Here is a 20,139-nt window from a genome sequence, read left to right as displayed (position 1 = left end):
TGTCGAGCCCAGCCCCTAACGTGGCTGTTTTTCTTTCCTTTTCTCCGAGTGAACTCCAGCCCTGTGGTCAACTCCCGCTTCCTCAAGACCGGAACCGAAGACCCGGACCCTTCCCCAAAGGAGAGGACCCTCGTGCATTGTTTGTTTCCCAAGAGACTGTCCTTATTATCCTTGACCTTATCTCGGTGTTGTTAAACCGAATAAAAAGAGTTACAGACCTGCTTCAACTCGTGACGATTCTCATTCTACCATCCCCGTTCCCCACAGTATCTATTTTGTATCAATTTCAATTTTTAAATCTGGTCTTTTAATGAGCAGAATCACTTACTTCTATACCTTAATTTGTCCCCGTGAGTCTGTATGTGCACTTTACATTCCTTTTCTCTCGGTCGCTTACTGTGCACAGTCTCGATTTTTCTCATTTTCCTACAGGCTGAAAAACCTTGGAACACACTACCTTCACATGTTTGTCTTATGCACACTCTGGCATGATCTAGAGTGTAACCATTTAATAGCTTTTTCCATTTTAAACTTTTCACAAGCATTTTTACTTGGTCAGCTTGTGCTCCATGTTGTGTACAGACTTTGGTGTTTGAAGGATTATCCTGAGTGCCCCTCTGAGGAGCAAAATGTGACCAATTCTGCCTTGAGGAGTAGAGTGAGTCTGCAATCCCACCCGAAGAGAAGCACGCTCAGTCCTGTAACCACACTCACCCTCTCCTCCCGGAAGCAGAGTGCAGGTCTTCATTCGGAGGACAAAGGCAAAGGCAGATTTCTTTAAAAGTGCTTTCATTTCAGATTTTTTTTGGGTGCATGATTACAGAGCCTATTCTCCCAAACATTTTAAAATAAACAAAAGTAAATTGATAAAAGGCAAAATATAAAAGGAGTCGTCAGCCCTAAGCAACCCAGCCAAGTCTGCTGCACCTTTAGTATGAAGCAGAGGGGTATTCGCAGATGCCACTGCAGGTGGTTTACCAAGCAGGTCACCACACCCAGTCCTGTATGAAAAAACGTTGTTACAACAAACTACAGGCTGCTTGTGCACCACCATCCCTCTGCTATAGTCCAGTGTGTTTTCTAACATTTTCCTCTTTTAATTAACAATAAAAATGCGAAACGAAAGCTGCAGTAAGAAAGTGAAACCCCCACACCGTTGCATAAATATCAAGGCCACTTCTGGTTAAGGCATCTGCATCTTCCTTGCATTAAATTAAGGAGTCTCCCATTCTGTGCTTTGTGGTGAGGCTACTCAGCCCCAGACAGAGTTCATTCCTGATGCTTGTTCAACGGATGCATGTGGCGTCTCAAGGCGCTGAGCTTCCAGTCTCTTCTGGGGGAGAGAAAAAAGCAAATACCGGCCATGTTAGCACATTAATAACTGCAAAGAGGCATCACACAGCAACAGGTATGTGCTCTACAGGAAAAAATGAGTTACTTACCTATAACTTAAGTTATCCAGTATCTGTTTATTTCATAGTTTAACATGTTTGAATCATTCCCTGTCGCAGTGGGAGTCCCACGGTACCACAGGAAAGCAGTATGCAGTATTATAGGCTATAAAAGGTTAGTTTAATAGCCTATGTCCTTTTTAAAAAAGAACCAAACTTGAACAATGACCAATCAGGCGACAGCACCCTCTAGAACATTCTCAACAGAGGCTCAGTTCCTCAGATTTTTGAGCACCAGTAAATACGATCTAAAGGGGAGGCCTCTAAGGAGAGGGGGGTGCATTACATGTGAATCAATGAAAGATACCATTACTAGATAACTGAAGTTACAGGTGATTAACTCATTTTCTTCTCCAGTATTGGATCTTTAATTTAGTCACATGCCTGAATCAGAATAGCAAGCAGTCTGTAAGCTTTAGGTAATGTCATTTCAACCTTTGTGGATGAAGAGCAGGACTATAAATGAGCATATGGCATAGTAAGAGTTACAATAATAATAATATTTCATCTTAGTAACATAGTGCAATGCAAATTTAATATATAATCAGTAAGAATCAAAAATCAAAGAGGCTTACCTCATTGAAACAGATGTCATAGAATTGCCTGTCTGACTGCTGCACCACTGTGGTGTGCTGAATCAACACAAAAGTGCTCTGTGAAAGTTTGAACGCTCTTCGATATTGCATTATCTAAAGGAACTCGAGCAAACAAAGCAGTAGAAGTGGAGCTGCGCCTTTGCAGTAGATGAGAGCGGTTTGCCCACTTTGGAATGGCAAAATTGAATAGTTGTGGAGATCCATCTTGCAATTGTTGCTTCAGTGACTTGTTTGCCCAGATGAGCTTGACCACAGGCAACGAAGATCTGTTGGGACTTGCAAAACTATTTGGTACTTTGTAAGTTGAATTTAAGACATCTCTTTATGTCCAAGATGTGGAGAGACTGCTCTGCTGGAGTAGTCAGATTAGGAATAAAGGCTTGAAGAATAACTGGTTCATTAAAATGAAATTGTGTGGGCACTTTAGGTATAAACTTTGGGTTAGTCCGAAGAATAACAGTGTCACCTGTGAATCGGAGAAAAGTCTCTTGTATTGTTAACGCCTGAATCTCACTCACCCCTCTTGTGGATGTTAGACCTCAAATTCCTTACCTGGAAGGTAACCACTCTCCTTGATATGACATATGAATAGGTTCAAACAGTGGTTTGAGGAGTTAGGAAAGGACAATGTTAAGATGCCACTCTGGTGGCGTAGGTCTTACCAGTGGGAACACTCAAAAGAGTCCTTTCATAAATTGTTTTATAATCCTGGTGAAGCACAACGAATGGAACTTGAGAAGAACACCTATATCTGGATATTGCTGCAAGATGTACCCCAACGAATGCATGCACTCGACCTGAACAGGCGAGAGAGAAAAGATACAGTAGGATCTGTTCGGGTAGCGCTTCTGATGGGTATAAATAGTGTTGTTGACACCATAAACAGAATCTTTCCCACTTTAATCTGTAGGATCTATTGGTTAATTCTGCTTTTGAGCTTTATAGAGTATCCCTGCAGTCCTGAGGGATTCATGGAATTCAGGAGCCATGCATATAATTGGAGAGAACATGGATACAGGTGCAGAGCCTGGCCCTGGTTCATTCTCAGGAGTGTTGGTTTTGTCCACAATTGAACCGGCTAGGACTCAGACAGCAGGAAGAGCTCAGCAAACCAATACTGCTGGGGCCACAGGGGAGCAATTAGGATCAAGCGACATCTCTCCAATTTAATCTTGCTGAGAACCCGCTTTTGATGGTCCGGCGCCGGCTGGGTCTGCGGCTGATATCGTCCAGCGTACAGCGCATTGGAGCGCCTGGAGACTGTCCTCTCACCAAATAAATGCTACTACTTTGGGCTTAACCCGGATTCCAGTGAAACCCAATCGCATTCATCAAACTTTCTGCCGGGTCTGCAGGATCGACCGCGGGCACGGGGGGCAGTGTGAAGCGCTGCCTGCCGCCTGCTGATGCCGGCGGGCTCCGCGAGGTGAGGCTGAGCGGAGCGGTTGGAGCCTCCTGAGAAACCTGCCGCTTGTGGCTCGCTGAGCGCTGCCGAGAGCGCGGTGGGTCGTCCACTGGTCGTGGTGGATCGCGTGGATCTGTGGTGTCTGTCCGTCTGGCCTCCCCCCTCTCGCTGGGCGGTGTACAGCGAAAAAGGAGCTGGTAGGACTGTGTGGCGGCGGATCGGACGGGGGCCTCGGGGCGTGGGGGAGAGCTGAGTCGGCTGGTGGACCCTGGAAGGATCACGCTGTGCAGCGCCAGAAGGAAGGACTATTCAGCCCCCCCCCCCTCCTCGAAAGGCTGGAAATAAAAAGTCAATCACCAAGCGTGAGAGCTTCATTGATCGCGTTTCACAACCAATATTCGGGAATAATTGATCTGCCTCAGTTACATCTGGACATAGGGAATCTGATTTGGACAGCCTCAGTGGAGCCTCCTGACTATCCTGAAGGTATTTACAAGCACAACATTTAATCTCTATTTTGAACACACCGGCGCTACACGCTCTGCCCTAAAGATACAAAGCTGTCTGCTTTCAACCTATTCATGCGGCATGGCGACCCTCTAGCTTGTATCACTTTCCTTTACCTAAAATGGCGGGGGCAAGACAACGAAGCCATAAATCTCCTCCACTGCCCACCAAACGACCGTGAAGCTGCATACCAACGTGGCCACAGGTCACCCTAACAGAGATAAGGCTTCCTCCTCGCCTCCTGAACAGTTCGAAACCTAATCTCTCCCCCTTCCCTCCTAACAACATAGAGGATGGACTAACTCGACCTGCCCCGGAAAGGGAAGCTAGCTCCCTAAGGCACATCAACAATAGAGATAGGACTACTTTTGGCTCCCTATATGCCACCGTGGTGGCCATCTTTGAATAGTTCACCACCGGAGCGGCCATCTTAGACTAGTCGTCCATACCTATTGCCCACATTCTACCATTCTGCCCCGCAACCACACAAGCTCCCCACCTCTTCTACCCACGCCTCTTCCGCCATGGAACGCTTGGGCGAGCACACCTACAAAATCATATACCCACCTGACCTCACCAAAAAAAACGCCAAACGTTACAAACATAATTTTCTAAAGGCACATCCCGAATTACCGTGTGTGGACACCTACTTCTCGTTGATCAACGGAGACACAAACAACGATATCATCTTTTACACTACACGGAGAGCACAATGGAGGAAAGCGTTCCTCTCCACACTCACTATTCACACCACCAAGAAATCCGCTCATGACCTACCTCTCTATCTCTCCATCCCTAGTCTTCCCAGGCAGAGCCACAATCACCATCTACAACAACGGGACCATTCTACTCCAAGCCAATGATAGGAACCTTGACCGACTAGACAACCTATTCCCTACCTTCTTAGAGCACATCGCCAGACGGCGGACCTCCACTCTGCACACATCAAGCTACACAACTCCCCCCAACACCAATATTCAAAATAACCTGCCTTGCCCACTGCAACCTCAGAATGACACACACCCCTCCCATCCCCCCGGTGCTATAGTTAGGATCACACCTGATGTTACCCCCCCCTCTCCCCTCACCCACAGACGCAGTTCACTTCCCCCTGCACATCCAACTTACCCCCACCCACCCTTCCCCCATCCCACACCTCTCGCTGAATCCAACATCACCGGAGTATATCTCCCCCCCCCCCCCCGTGGCAGATCCTCTTCCCTCTCTACCCCCCCCCATTCTCACCCCTCACTCCCTCACACGCCCAACTAGCACACCAGAACGTGCTTCCTCCCCTACAATAACACCCCCCCACCTCTCCCCACCATTACTCAGCCCCCGCTTCCTCCTTACCACCCCTATTATCTTCGACCGTCACTCATCCCTCAACACACCGGCACCACCCCCCACCGACGCCACCACCACTACTTCCCACCCTCCCCCTACTTCACCCACACCTCTCACCTACAATTCATCGCACCCACCGAATACCACCCCACCCTTTTTAACAGCAGAACCCTCCACTAAGGCTAGCATACCCCACCTCCCCGCCCCAAATTCGCCCACTAACTTCCCTCTCAACGCCTCGCCCATGGCCCACATCACGAACATTAACACCAAGACACCTCTCGACCTGATTCTATCCACCCTCCTACAACTCAAAGACGAGCTCCGCACCATCAAAGACTTTCTTCATACACCTTCCAGACAACATAGACCCACAACGACCACCACCGTATCCAACAAACGATGCACTCTCCCCACAGTCCCTCGCACTCAACGCCCTCTACACTGGCCCTTCATCCCCGTCCGCAACAACACCCACCGTCCCCGGCGTGCCCTTAACTCCCTGTCGGACCACGACTTACGCACCCTCCTCTGCTCTTTTGGCCCAGGACCGGTAAAAGACATAACCCCCACTCACCTCCCCATACCTACTATTCTCTCAAATCCCCTTAGGCACCCAACACTAAACATCAGAAGCTCTGTCCCAAACAACCTCAGAAGAGTCCCCCTATCGCTAGAACACACGTCCTCCCCTCTCACCCCCAGACTCAAATGCATCCTTCTCAACTGCAGATCGGCCCAGAGACACTCCTCCGACATTGCAGATCTCGTCACATCAATGGATCTTGACCTAGCCATACTGACGGAAACCTGGCTAACTGAAGCCTCCACGCCCATCATGGATATACTAGTTCCCCCCAATTACCACATCATCAGACTCGACAGGACCGTCAAGACGGGCGGGGGAATAGCATGCATTTTCAGGAGCAATCTATCCGTCACCAAAGTCACCTCCCCCTCCCTCACCTCCTGTGAACTCTTCTGCCTCGACATCTCCAGTGATGGCAAACCAGTATGTGCTCTACACCTCATCTATAACCCGCCGGGGGATAACCTCATCTTCTCTCAACAACTCATGGACACGATTACTTCCAACGCCGGTCGGCAGATCACTCAAATCTACCTGGGTGACTTTAATCTCCATTGGAACGATCAGAAAGACACAGTGGTGAATAGTCTTAAATCTTTCCTTAATGCGCTTGACCTCACCCAAATATGCAACAGCCCAACACATGATAAAGGTGCGATACTCGACCTTATCATCGCCAAAGAGGACTCTACCCAACTGGGGCCAATCCAACCCTGTGATTGGTCAGATCACCACATCATCACCTTCTTTATCAATGAAAAAATCAAACCCTCCCCGGCCCAACCCACCAAATGCAAGATCTGGAAAAGGGACATGAAGAATCTCAACCCTAACTCCCTACCGCCCCACACTTACAGGCTCCTCCTTCCACCTGCTGGCGTCTCTGATGTTCAAACTCTGACAGACCTCTACCTCGACTCCATGAACTCTATAATCAACGAAGCAGCCCCACTGCAACTAAAGAGAGTCTCCACCAAGAATTCGAACCCCTGGTATGACGGCAGACTCAACGAAGACAGGCGAGCTATGCGATCGGCAGAGCGCATTTGGAGATCGGATCCCTCATCACTACATCGCAAAAAGCTTAAGAACAAGAGAAATGCCTATTTTAGGAAAATTAAGCGTGCGAAATCTGACTTCTTTCGCCTCCAGCTTGACCAAGCGAAAAACCGACCAAGAAAATTGTTCGAACTAGTCAAAAGTCAAACAAAGCCGCAACCCTTACAACCAAACAACCCAACAAGCGATATCCCACACAGTGAAGACTTTTCCACCTTCTTCAAGCAAAAGACCGACAACATAAGGAATGATCTCCTCAATGATGTAAGCCAACACCCTGTGCACATCAGAATGTCTAACGCCCAGCCAAAAAACAACGCATCGTGGGCTTCCTTTGACATCTACTCAGAAGATGCAATACTCAAACTGCTTGGTACCCTGAAACCTTCTAATCACCTCACAGACCCCCTGCCTGCTAACGCGGTAAAAGACTTCACCACCATGCTCCTCCCACTCTGGACTAAAATCATTAACAGCTCCCTTCAACAAGGTCTCATCCCGGACTCACTCAAGGTGGGGCAAGTCACGCCCATACTCCAGAAACCCACAGCTGACCTGTCTGACCTAAACAATTACCGTCCCATGACACACATCCCCACCTTGGCCAAACTGCTGGAAAAATGTGTACAGCTTCAACTAACAGAACACATTGACAAGTTTGATCGCCTCAACACCCACTAATCAGGCTTCCGAGCGAAACACAGCACGGAAACGGCCATGACTCACATAATTGATGACGCCCACCAAATCCTTGATCGCAATGATTCATGCCTCCTCATCCTCCTTGACCTTTCCTCAGCTTTTGACACGGTCAAACATGAGAACCTCCTTGAGCTGCTAAACACTAGAATGGGTTTATCCGGGACTGTTCTCAAATGGTTCACGTCCTTCCTACATAACCGGACTCAGAAGTTCAAGATTAACAATGTGTTGTCCTCGCCTGTGCCAGTCGACTTAGGCGTTCCACAAGGATCCTCCCTTTCACCCACACTGTTCAACCTCATCATGGAACCGCTTGCCTCCTTGCTCCAAGCATCCAATGTACACTTCCATATGTATGCTGATGACACTCAACTCTACCTAAAGGTACAATCCCCGGATGATATCAAACTCCTGAATTACACTCTCACAAAGACCCAATCGTGGTTGGCCGACAACCATCTCAAACTAAATGCTCTGAAAACTGAGTTCCTTCTGATAGCACCCCCTGCGAAATCTACCACCATCCAACTTTGGCTCAACAACTTAACTGCACTCAATGTCCGGCCCACCATCGTGGACTCCGCGAAATCCTTAGGTGTCACACTGGACGCAAAGCTCAACATGCAACAGCACATTAGCAGAGCAACGAAAGGAGCTAATTTCCAAATCAACACATTGAGAAAGTTGAAACCCTTCCTCCCAGCCAAAGACTTCCAAAATGCAGTTCAAGCCCTAGTCATCCCCCGCATTGACTATGGAATTGTGACCCTCAGTGGTCTCCCTTTAGCAACAACTGCACCCCTAAGAGCTTCCTTGAACGCTGCCGCGAGACTCATCACGTGCTCAAGAAAACACTCTCATATAACCCCTGACTTGAAATCTCTGAAATGGCTGCCCTTTGAAGCCAGAATACATCTGAAAATCGCTGTGATGACACACGCGGCTGTACACCACAACGCACCTAACTACCTCACTCAAAAGCTAACTATATCAGGAGGGTCGAGATCCAGTAGAAGTTCAAAAAACTTACTCTTGAAACCTCGCAGATTCCGGAAGGAAAAAACATACAAACGCTCCTTCTCAGGAATGGCGCCGAGGATCTGGAACGCACTCCCTCCCGAAACCAGGCTTATCTCCTCCACGGCCTTCTTTAAGAAAGAGGTGAAAGCCATCCTCATGGCTAAGTTCACCTGAACTTCAATGTCTGTTCCTCATTGACTTTCGTGCCGCTTGGGTATTACTGGTTTCATGATTGTCTAATGTCAAATAATGTCATATTTTGCATGACCTAGATTTGTTTATTCCTCTTGTTTGCCACAAGTACATGATGGTCATTCGATCCTTCTATGCTACTCACTAAATATCTATTATTAGACTATTCATGTTAGCCTACTGTATATCGAGGCCCCTTCCCCCTGCTCCCTGTAACTTTTAGATACTTATAGTATAAGTTCTCCTGATTTTTATTGTAATTGTATGTAAGACTCAGTATCGTCTTTTATTTTTCGCTTATCTGATTGTTTACTGTCAATCTATTAGAACATGACTGCTATCCGATCATGTTACTGCGGTTTATATTGCACCCAATATTATGTCGCGTCACCCTCATGCTATCGTCACCCCCTGTTTCTGTGAAGCGCTCTGATATCTGTAAAGATCTTGTTCGCGCTATATAAAACTCTGAATAAATAAATAAATAAACCCTCGTGATCATGGGGAATCAGGAGGAAAGGTTTATGCACATATCCTGCATTATCTTATCAAAAAGGCATACCCCCATGATCCCAGGAGTGGGTGCCAACTTGTGTGAAATCTGAATTTGCTTTTGTGGCTGGTGGTGAAGAGGTCCAGATTAGGTTTGCCCCAAAGGTGAAAAACTGTGTCCAATTCCTGTTGGTCTAGCTCCCATCTGTGGCAATTTTTTAGGGATCTGCAGTGTGTGTCCGCTAAAAAATTGCTTGACCCTGCAACATGCTCCACCTTGAGGGTGATGTTGTGAACTGTGAGCCAGTGCCAAAGATTCGGAGCTTCTGGGGAAAAAGCAAGGGACCTTGTTCCTCTTTGCCTGTTTACATAGTGCGTGTTGGTCATGTTGTCTGTACATACCATCACCAATGATCCTTGTATGTAAGGCAGGAAAGCTTGGAGATGAGAAAAATGGCTTTGAGCTCTATGTGGTTTATATGCATGGACTTTTGGGAGGCAGACCTCTGCCCTGGATTTGTAGATCCTGAAGATGTCCGCCCCAACCTTCGAGAGATGCATCCGTTGTTATGATGAAGTCCGGTATCAATGGTAGAAATGTAAGGCCCTTTGAAATGTGTGATACCTGGATCCTCCAGCCGAGTGTCAGGACTGGTCCTTGTAGATCAAAACACGCTGTTTCACGGTCATCTTTTGGGCTAAGGAAAAGGTACTGGAAGCCATCCCAATTGTTTGCAGTTTATGCATCCCTTCGTTCTTGATTGAATTCTAAGATGGCGGCTGCCATCTTTTCTCGAGTCGGTTGGCGTTCTAGTGTTCAGGGCAAAAATGGTGATTAGTGTACTTGGCGCGTGCGCGCAATGCATGCTGCACACTTCAACTGTTGGTCCAGTAGCAGGAGGTAGCGTTTCGCCTCTCAGTTCCTCTGAAGAACTTTTCTCCTCAGGAGAGCGGCATTTCCTCTTCATTCGCGCTCTGCCTGACTTCCGGTGTATTCTGCAGAAAGTTTCAGGGAACACTCAGAGAATTTGTGTCCCATTTAATATTGTACTTCCGTAAGCTCTGGTGAGTTTTCCTTCTCTCTGAATCGACACCCTTCACCTTCTGCGAATTCCAGAACGACAAGTAAGTCTTCACCAGTTATTCCAGGGAGAAGTCTCTCTCAGCTGCTTTTGATGTTTTTCAACCGTTTCAGGAACTTTCATGAATTGCAGTTATTTTGCGAGCAGAGCATTTATGGAGATAGCATTACCGTTTTAGTCACCTATTGAAGTAAGTATACAGAGAGAAGACTTAAGAGATTTTAGTATGCTGTCCAGTTAGACTCTTCCAGAGGACTTGAACCTACACATTCTACAGGCGTAGTGTGCGCAGTACTTAAGGAACCTTCAAGCATCTTTAGCTAGGATCAGTAAATGCAAATATATAATATATATATATGCGGATAATGATAGAATGAAATTGCAAATCGAAATAGAAGCTGTTGAAGTTGAGCTGACAGCAATGGGCATTACGGAGCAAACAACAAAATTAAGAGAAGAAATGATGATAAGGCTTGTGAAGGAGGAGGAAATAATCAAAAAAAGAAAAACCTTTAAGTTTGAGCGGGACAGACTCGATTATCTCCATGGCCAAATTTTCACTTTCGCACGTCGTTTTGATGATATTAAGGCACAAGTCGGAAAAGGCAATCAAAGGGCCAAGCAGAGCGCCACTACATCGGCTTCCTCCACTGATCTGAGTTCGGCAGCGGAGAGCGACTCAGAACATGAACAAAGGAGAAAAAACTTGCAAGAGGGGTTTACCAAATTGTCTCTGGCGCAAGAGGTAAATTGCCTCTGCGAGAGCCGTCGAGACACATTGAGATCGAGATCGAAAGTAGACCCCAAACAAAACAACAAAGGGCCAACATCAAACGCCTTGAGCGCCGCAAACGACACGAAAGGAAATACGGCCAGAGGAAAGAGGGGCAATCGAGGAAACAGGGGCAATTGGAACAGATTCCAAGCACAAGTTCAATCTCAAGCGTCGACCTCAGCCCAACAATAACAATTATAAATCTAACTGACATTATTCTGACCGCAAAGGAAAAGCAAATTTTGGGTTTGGGGTTGTCCTATTGTCCCCAAAGTAACATGAACTATGCAAACCTAAGGATAGATACTTTCCGTTTTATTAGAAAGTTAAAACTAAGCAAATATCATCGCTTGCATCCTTATAAAAGTACGTGAGAACTCGGGTGCATTGAGCCCTACACTGCATACAACTGAAGCAGATGCAACATTCAATGAAATATGGGATTTGCAACAGGAGGGCTTATCAGAAGGACAACCCCAATCAGTGGGTAATGATGCCTCACATGTTCAGAGGTTTACTTCCTTTAAAAAGAAATCGACCTTTTCGCCTATCATGACTCATGACAGTATAGACTTGTATCAGGACTCTGTCATAAAGGATTAGAAGAAACTTTATGCTGCCACAAATAAAAAGCATGCCATCATAAGCCGACAGAATCAGTGCTACAATAATCTGCTTAATAAACTTAAAGCCGATAAAAATGTTATCGTAAAACAAGCGGATAAGGGAGGAAATATCGTCCTGTGGCATCGGGACGACTATATCAAGGAAGCTGAATCCCAATTGAATGATTTGGATTGCTATAGAAAGAGCAATCCTATTGCAATGAAGACAGCCTGGTCGGAACAAAGTTCTAAATTAATGGCATGGAGGAGTGGCGGCCTTATTTCAAATGACGAATTTAAGTTTCTCAAAAAGGATTATCCGGTAATACCCACTCTATACTTGTTGCCGAAGGTTCACAAGAACTTATCTACCCCTCCTTGAAGGCCTATCCTTTCGGCAATAAATAGCTCAACGGAAAACATCTCTAAATATATTGATTTCTTTTTGCAAGAGTGGGTAAAAACATTACCGTCTTATGTGAGGGATACAACGGACTTTATTTGCAAGCTAAATAATCTTGAATGGAAGGACGATTATACTTTGATGACACTAGACGTCACGTCTCTATATACATCTATAAGACACTGCGACGGCATAAAAGCCGTGGAACACTACTTGTCCAAACGTCCAGAGAACTGTTCTAGTCATAATCGCATGATTTTAGGCATGTTAAAACTTTGTTTAGAACAGAATTATTTCATCTTTAATGGACAGATTTACCAGCAACTGAGAGGGGTCGCCATGGGGGCTTGCTTCTCCCCCAGTTTCGCATGTTTACACATGGGACTGTGGGAGGAGCAGGTCCTCATGGGCTTACATGGTGACACCATGAGAACAAATGTCATGCTGTATTTGAGATATATTGACGATCTCTTTCTAGTGTGGAAAGGTTCAAAAGTCGGTGCAGAAGAATTTGTTGAATTGTTAAATTTGAATTCGTTAAATTTGCAATTTACATCTCATATAGACAATGTTACCGTTAATTTCTTGGACGTTGAGGTGTTCGTTAGGAATCAAAAGCTTGAGACTAGACTTCACAGAAAAATAACTGCAGGTAATACGGTACTCCATGCCGCGAGTCAGCATCCGCGTCATCTCATCAACAGCATCCCCTACGGGGAGATGCTGAGACGAATTTGCAGTAAGGATGTTGATTGCGATAAAGCACAACAGGAAAGCAACATTCGCTTCCTGGAAAGGGGGTACAACGAGAATGTCCTTGACAAGGCAATAAGGAAAACAAGAGCTATAACAAGAGAGGAAGCTTTAATACCGAATATCAAGGAGAGTAAGATAAATCCTGACAGTTCACAAGTGAATTCTAGAGTCATAGTCCCTTTTTGTCAACAGCATTCTGAGATTAAAAAGATTTTCCAGAAAAATTGGAATTTAGTGAAGGGGGATCCCATAATTGGGGGTGATGTCTCAATAAGACCTGAGATCACTTTCCGCAGATCATTCACGATGGCGGATGCCCCAGTTAGCAGCAACCTGGAGCCGACCATGTCAGGTACATGGGAGGCTTTAAATAAAGGCTTCAGGAAATGCGCTTTTTGTAAAGCCTGCAAATACGGAGTGAACAAAACTCACTACACAAGCCCATTTAAAGAAAATCCCATACCCATCACCAAAAGACTGACATGTAAGATGGAGTTTGTGATTTATGTTTTACAGTGCCCGTGTCGCCTAAATTACATAGGCAGCACGCGGCCCTCAGCGCATAAACGCATACTCCAGCACATCAGAGCTATAGCGGGCAGAGACCAATCTTACCCGGTGGCGCGCCACTTTGAAGCAATGCATAACAGTCTTCAGTATTATTTAGTGGATACGATCTTGCCATCGAAACGGGGAGGTGATAGGGAAGGCAAGCTACGCCTTTTAGAAACAAGGTATATTTTGGAAATGAATAGTAAAAGTCCGGCTGGACTAAATGAACGGGAGGACTTATATACCTGTTTAAAAGAACTATGAAACTCTGTCAACATATACTGCATTTACCTATATTAGTTCTGTATATTTTGTATTATAATGTGTGACGTTTCCCTTTTTGTGAGTTGGGTATTGGAAGTCGCACCTGGTTATGTTCTGGTTAGGGTTGCTGAGTATACCCTGGTTAATGTGTTAGATTGATCTTGACACAGCCATTGAATAACCACATGGATCATTTAAATACTCTGGAATCCACAACTTCCATCCCTTCTGTGAAAAGTCCTTTTAAAAGAATGTAACAAGATTTTTTTGTTTTAAATTAGTTATACAGCACGAGCACTTTATGTTATTTTGGCATTGCACATATTTCACAGCTGCTTTAGAGGGTCCCCATACTTACTTAGATTAAAAAGCAATTAAAAAGCAATATTGGCATATCTGCAAAAACTGGTTAAATCATTTTTGGTGCAATGATACAGGAGGTATTATACAAGTCGACCAATTATTGCATATTAGTTAAATAAGATTACATAAATGGATTATCAATTTCCACAAAATATGTATACATGATGAATTTTAATGTGAACATATATAAATGTAGTACTTTTATATAGAAGTTAATTTTTTGATATTTTTGATACTTTTGATAAACATATAACAAGTGTCTTTTTTGATAATAATTTGTATATAGATGATTGATTTTACAAATCATGTATAGATGTAACTAATTATGTACAGAGAGTGAAAATGAATTTCTACATATTGTCGATAGACATGTTGAGACACATGAGATTGAAGTTAATGGGCACTTGCCCTCAATTCTGTTTTTGATTTAACATGGTATATATGCACTGGTCACTTTAAATACAAGCATGATATGCCGCGCCTACATTTGGGAGTATTTAAAACCCTTTTTTGTTTCAATTCACGTCATGTGATCAAGCCTCGTTTGCGAGGTGAAACGCGTTATGGCGGATAGCTGGTGTAATTGAATGAATAAATAAATCACCGGAGAAAATTGCACGAAAACTTGGGCTTCCTCTCGTTATTCCTTCTGGAGAAGAGATATGGTGAATGGCGTTTTTCGTTATATATATATATATATATATATATATATATATATATATATATATATATATATATATATATACTTGTGCTTACCAACCAACCTGCATTCAATCCATTGTGACATTAAGTAAATGAAAAAAGAGAGAAGATACAAGATCAACACACGAAAAAAGATATAATATAGCTCTTCAACCCAGCGCTAAGTGACAGAGCGAAGCGTTTGTGCATACTCATGTAGCCTATTACTATTTGCAGGGCAATAGAGAGCAACTAGTTCATTGTATAAAAGAGGAAAACAAAAGTAGTTAGTTATTGGGATTGGGTACTGGTTACAAGGGGTTGAGTTAGAAGTAGTAACTTTGTTCTGGTGTTCACAGGTGTTCGAGGCAATCCTTGTAGTTACCTGAGAGAAGAACAGCGCAGTGGCAGTCTCTCTTGTTTATCCCATTTCCCCATTCCCCCTCTTCACTGCAAGAGAAAATATTTCACTGGTAGTGGAGTCTGGGATTTGGGACTTGTCCTTCTGCTCCCGTGGAAAACCCATATAAGGTGCGTGGTACTTGACTAACTGACACGGAGAGCTTGGACCATTTTTGGCGTTATTTTTATGACATTATCAAACATACCCTCTGCTTGTATCTACTGTAGAGGTCTCATCTTCAGATGTGCTAGGGGCACGAGGTTGATTGCACATGACATCATCCCTACTAATGATTTGTACAGATGTACAAAAGCGGACATTTTTTAGGAACTTTTGATAGCTAATTGCACTAGCTTCTGCTGCCTTTCTAGGGAGGGAAAAGCCTTGTCTCGTCTGATATCCAGGATAGAGTCTAGAAACGCTATCTTTTGAATTGGGAAAGGAGTTGATGTTAGAAGGATTAATGTGAGGCCCAATTTGTGAAAAGGGGCAATACAGTCTCGCGTGGTCTTGGAAGCTTGCATGGGTGTTCATGCTTTTAGGAGCCAGTCATCCAGGTAGAGGAACACCTGGTGACCGTGTTTCCTAAGGACAGCTGCAACTGGGGCTAAACATTTTGTGAAGATTCGAGGGGCGGATTTGAGGCCACACTGTAAGACTTTGAACTGGTAGTGGATGCCAGCTACGGTGAAGTGCAGGAACTTGCAATATTTGGGATGTCAAAGAATGCATTTTGCAAATCAAGGGTGGTCATGTAATCGGCATGATTTAAAAGATGCAGGATGTCTAACAGAGTGACCATACGGAACGGTTACTTCTTTAGGAATTCGCTGTGTGCTCTTAGGTCCAGAATAGTTCCCCACTGTCCTGATTTCTTAATGACAAGGAAGAAACGAGAGTAGAAACCATTGTTTCTCTGAATGAAGGGTACTCGCTCGATTGCGCCCTTGGCGAGCATGAGGAGGGCCTCTGCTCTTAAGTGAAGAGGGTGATTTGGAGGGGTTTGTATGAACTCAATGGTAAGGCCGTAGGTCAACAGATCCAATACCCATTTGTTGCTTGTAATTTGTCTCCATTGGTGAAGATGGTTTGAGATGTACGCACCCACAGTGGAAGGAGGTGGAAAAGTAGTTGGCATCCGAATTAGGTCACTGTTTGCGAGTGATGTCTCTGGACTGGGTGGGCTGGTGGTGTCGGGATGTTTGTCTTCAGTAGGCAGCAGTAGGTGGAGGACGGTACTGCTGTTGTTGATAGGAAGGTCTATAGTGCATCTGATATGTTTGATATGGTTGATAGGTCCTCTGTATGCAAAAAAACTTTGCCGCAAGCTCCTCGGAATGGAAATTTATGAAACTGTAATGTTCTCGGGGATTTTGCAGTTTCCGTGTCGGTTTTGATGGCCAGGAAAGCGCCATCAATATGTTTTCCAAATAACGTGTCACCTTCATATGGCATATCAAGAATTTTTGATTGGATCTCTGATCTGAATGACTATCTAACCCATCCATGTGTCCGTAAAACAGCAGCTCAGGCTGCTGGCTGAAACCAGTGGAAGCAATGTCCATTGCACAATCTATAATTTCGGAAGATGTGCGCCCCCTCCGCTTGAGCTATCTCCGGGCTTCTGACTTCTATGTTCGGGATGAGGTCTATCAATGCGCCAATATCTGACCACATTTGTCTATCGTAGTGGCCTAAGATGGTTAATGAATTAGCTGCACGAAAAGAAAGAGCAGACATTGTGGAGAAAAGCTTCCCAATGTTATCTAATACTCTGCCATCCATGTCAGGGGAAGCAGAGATGGAGTAGTAAGATTTTTGGAAGGACGCTGTGCCGCTTGTGAGACCACCGAATTCGCCTTGGGATTTCCAATGAGGCAGGTAGGCTAAACGTCAGGGGCTTTGTACTTTTTATCAACACGTGGTACCACAGCAGCCACGGGCGCCAGAGTTTTTAGAAGCTTGACACCCTCTTCCCAAATATGATCTTTTATGGGCATGGCTCGAACAGACTGTTCCTGTTCCTTAAATACATATAGGAAGCGGTCTGATTGCTTCACAGACATAGGCAGTTCAAATCGCACTGCAGCCCTTTCCATCAAATTGTGGAAACCCCCAATGTCTTTAGGAGGGGAATCCGAAGGGTGTGGTGTTGGTGGTGACAGAGTGGGTATTATACAGTTATCCCACTCGTCTTGAGGTGGAGGGCTGTCATAAATCTCACCCTCTTCTACGTCCTTGTCCAAAGTGAATAATGGATCATCTCTGGGTGGCAAAGCGGTATTTGAGGCAAGAGTTTTCTTTGGTGTTGCAGGCGGTGGCATAGTGTTTGGAGTAGATGGAACATTTGGTGGCGGAGGGGGGTTGCCCATGTGGCTCCTGTGCATGGTCCAGGAACGTTTTGCGGTAATCCTGCGGCATAGCAGATCTTGTACCAACGAAAAAGGCACTTGTACTGCAGGTCGAGGCGTATGCTCTGGAGCATAGAAATATGAGTAATGATGTTTAACGTGTGGGTTATAATAATATCCAGAATAGATTTGCTCTTCTTCATCCTGATATTTGATTTGCAATTCAGACATGCTATGTGCGACTCCATATGGCCTTTCATCTTGAGAATTGTCCAAATCATCAAGTAAATGACAAGGAGGAAAAGGGGACACTTTGCTGGGGGAAGTGTCATTAGGTCTTAGAACTTTAGATAATTTTATCGTCGATGTCATCGAAGGTACCAACTGTGATAATTCTGTGGACAGATGCATTATCGGCTTTGTTGATGATGTACTGGAGGACGCCAGGTTCGTCGCCGATGGGACCAACAATGAGAACATCGTCGATGGTGATGTTAGAATTGGTGGCAGGATCATCGTCAGTTAAGTCAACTTTGTAGTTGTCGACGAGGAGAGGTTAGTCAACAGCAAGGGTGCCTTGATGGCTGAAGTGGACTTTGTCATCGTTGTTGATGATGTAGAGGAGGAAACGGTGCTGACCGTCGGAGTCGTGCTCGTCGACGATAGTGAAGTCTTCATAGACAGTACCTTTTTAGGCCTCAGCAACGGTTTTGATTAGATATGCAGGAGCTTTGTTGATGGTTTTGAAGAGGGAAGCTGGTGCTTTGAAGCCTTATTGGCAGGAGTGGTAGGCTCTGAGGGAACACTTTTTGAGGAGAATGTTTATGTTTTCTCTTTCTTCTCAATTATTTTAAAAGACCCATGATGTGAAGTTTGTTGTGCTTTTCTGTTGTCCTCAGAGGTCCCTTGGACCTAGGGCCTTTCCCTTTTATGAGGCTTAGCAGAAGTGTCACTCTCTGAAGAGGTAGTTTTTGTCCTCTGGAACCATAATAAAAACCTGGCTTCTCTGTCTCAATGTTTTTGACGAAAGTGCGACCTATCTTGCAATCCTTCACAGTATGTTGAGGAAGAAGGTAACAGAGGCATTCTTTATGCAGGTCATCTACATATAACCTCTTCTTCCCACAAGATCTGCAGGATCTGAAGAGTCCTTTTTTTGAAGAATTAAACCTGGTGAATATCCTAAAAACTGCGCAGAGCTCAGGGGGACTCCCTTCCACGACAAAATCTGAGGAACTGAGCCTCTGTTTGGAACGTTCTAGAGAGTGCAGTCCCCTGATTGGTCATAGTTCAAGTGTGGTTCTTTAAAAAAAAAAAAAAGGAACAGATAGGCTGTTAAACTAACCTTCAATTGCCATTGTACCTTATAATATTACATACTGCTTTCCTATGGTACCGAGGGACTCCCAATTCGACAACGCGGAATGATTCAAGCATGTGAATTTATGAAAGATCCAATACAGGATAAGTAGTGGGCCACGGCATGCAAGCCTTAGAAACAAGGGGCAGAAATGGGTGGGAGTCACTGGGTGAGAATAGCAAAGGTGCTGCTGCTTGAAAATGAAGTACACAGAGTGGCATGTCCATGCAGTATGGGTGGAGTCACAGCTAAATAATAAATATGAATTGTTTACAATTGTAGTTTCAGCACTATTAGTCTTTTAGCTCATTCAGTCACGGATATTTAGTTGCAAACAGAACAGTTTAAGAGTCGATGCATAACTTATGGGTTCTCAATTTTACCACCCTGCCTTCTTCAGCTCACACTCTTTTTTCTGCCTGTGACTGCAAGTATGTTAGGTCCAGGATAAAGAAAAGAGTTTGGAGGGTTTGTCATATGTTTGTAGGACTAAAGGGATCATATTTATTACAGTAACTTGTACTTTGTTACCCTTAAATATTAGCATCTTCAAGGCAACCTGTGGGAACATTCTTAAGTATGCTCTATGGGAGGAAAATGGCAGCCTGTGAGTAGTGAGGGCACACCAGATTTGTCACCACAGTGAACCCCCCACACACACAATTCCTGGCATTTCAGGTAGGTGCCACTCGCCCCAGGGGATTTGCTAATGGCTAGTTTCAGGTGTAGAGGGGCTAGCTGTCAGTTTTAGTCAGGGCCGAGGGTGTGTGATGGCCTTTTCAGCGATGGGTATAAGAAAATTGGGAATTTAATAAGGAGCTACAAGGAAGGGCACCGATGGGAGTTTTAGAAAACCAAAAATTAGTGCATCGGGAATGTATGAATGTGCTGTAAGCAGGACTGCAAACAGTAGAGTAGGGATTGGAAAAAGCAGGTGGGTTTGAGTTGAGGGGAGTTTTTAAGTTTAGCACAATCTAGGGCAGCAGGTGGTTTCTCTGGGTAAGGTGTGTTGTCAAGGTTGAGCCGCTGCAACAGAAGTGCCCCTGCAATTCCAGCAACAGAGGTTGGAGATGGTATCCAAACACCAGCCGAGTCTGGGAATGCTTGTGGACCCCGGTCCAAAGGATATTAAGTTGCAGGCCGGCCTCGCTGACAGCAAAAGCAACAAAGAAAACTCAGCTGCT

The 20,139-nt window shown here is 44.9% G+C and overlaps 1 protein-coding gene across 1 annotated transcript in view; it reads right to left on the bottom strand.

Moving 5' to 3' along the window:
- The window catches only part of NHSL3 (NHS like 3), a 336,808-nt gene that overhangs the window by 6,242 nt on the left and 310,427 nt on the right, over positions 1 to 20,139 (bottom strand). Inside the window, exon 7 of the mRNA XM_078680739.1 lies at positions 266 to 1,333. Coding sequence (XP_078536865.1) covers positions 1,308 to 1,333 — 26 coding nt within the window. The 3' untranslated portion in view covers positions 266 to 1,307. The remainder of the gene's footprint in view (positions 1 to 265; positions 1,334 to 20,139) is intronic.

The sequence above is a fragment of the Lissotriton helveticus genome, chromosome 3_1 (genome assembly GCF_964261635.1).
Source record: "Lissotriton helveticus chromosome 3_1, aLisHel1.1, whole genome shotgun sequence".
In the NCBI taxonomy this organism is placed as follows: Eukaryota; Metazoa; Chordata; class Amphibia; order Caudata; family Salamandridae; genus Lissotriton; species Lissotriton helveticus.
The sequence above is the reverse complement of the archived record's forward strand: the minus strand, read 5'-3'. Positions and strand labels throughout refer to the sequence as shown.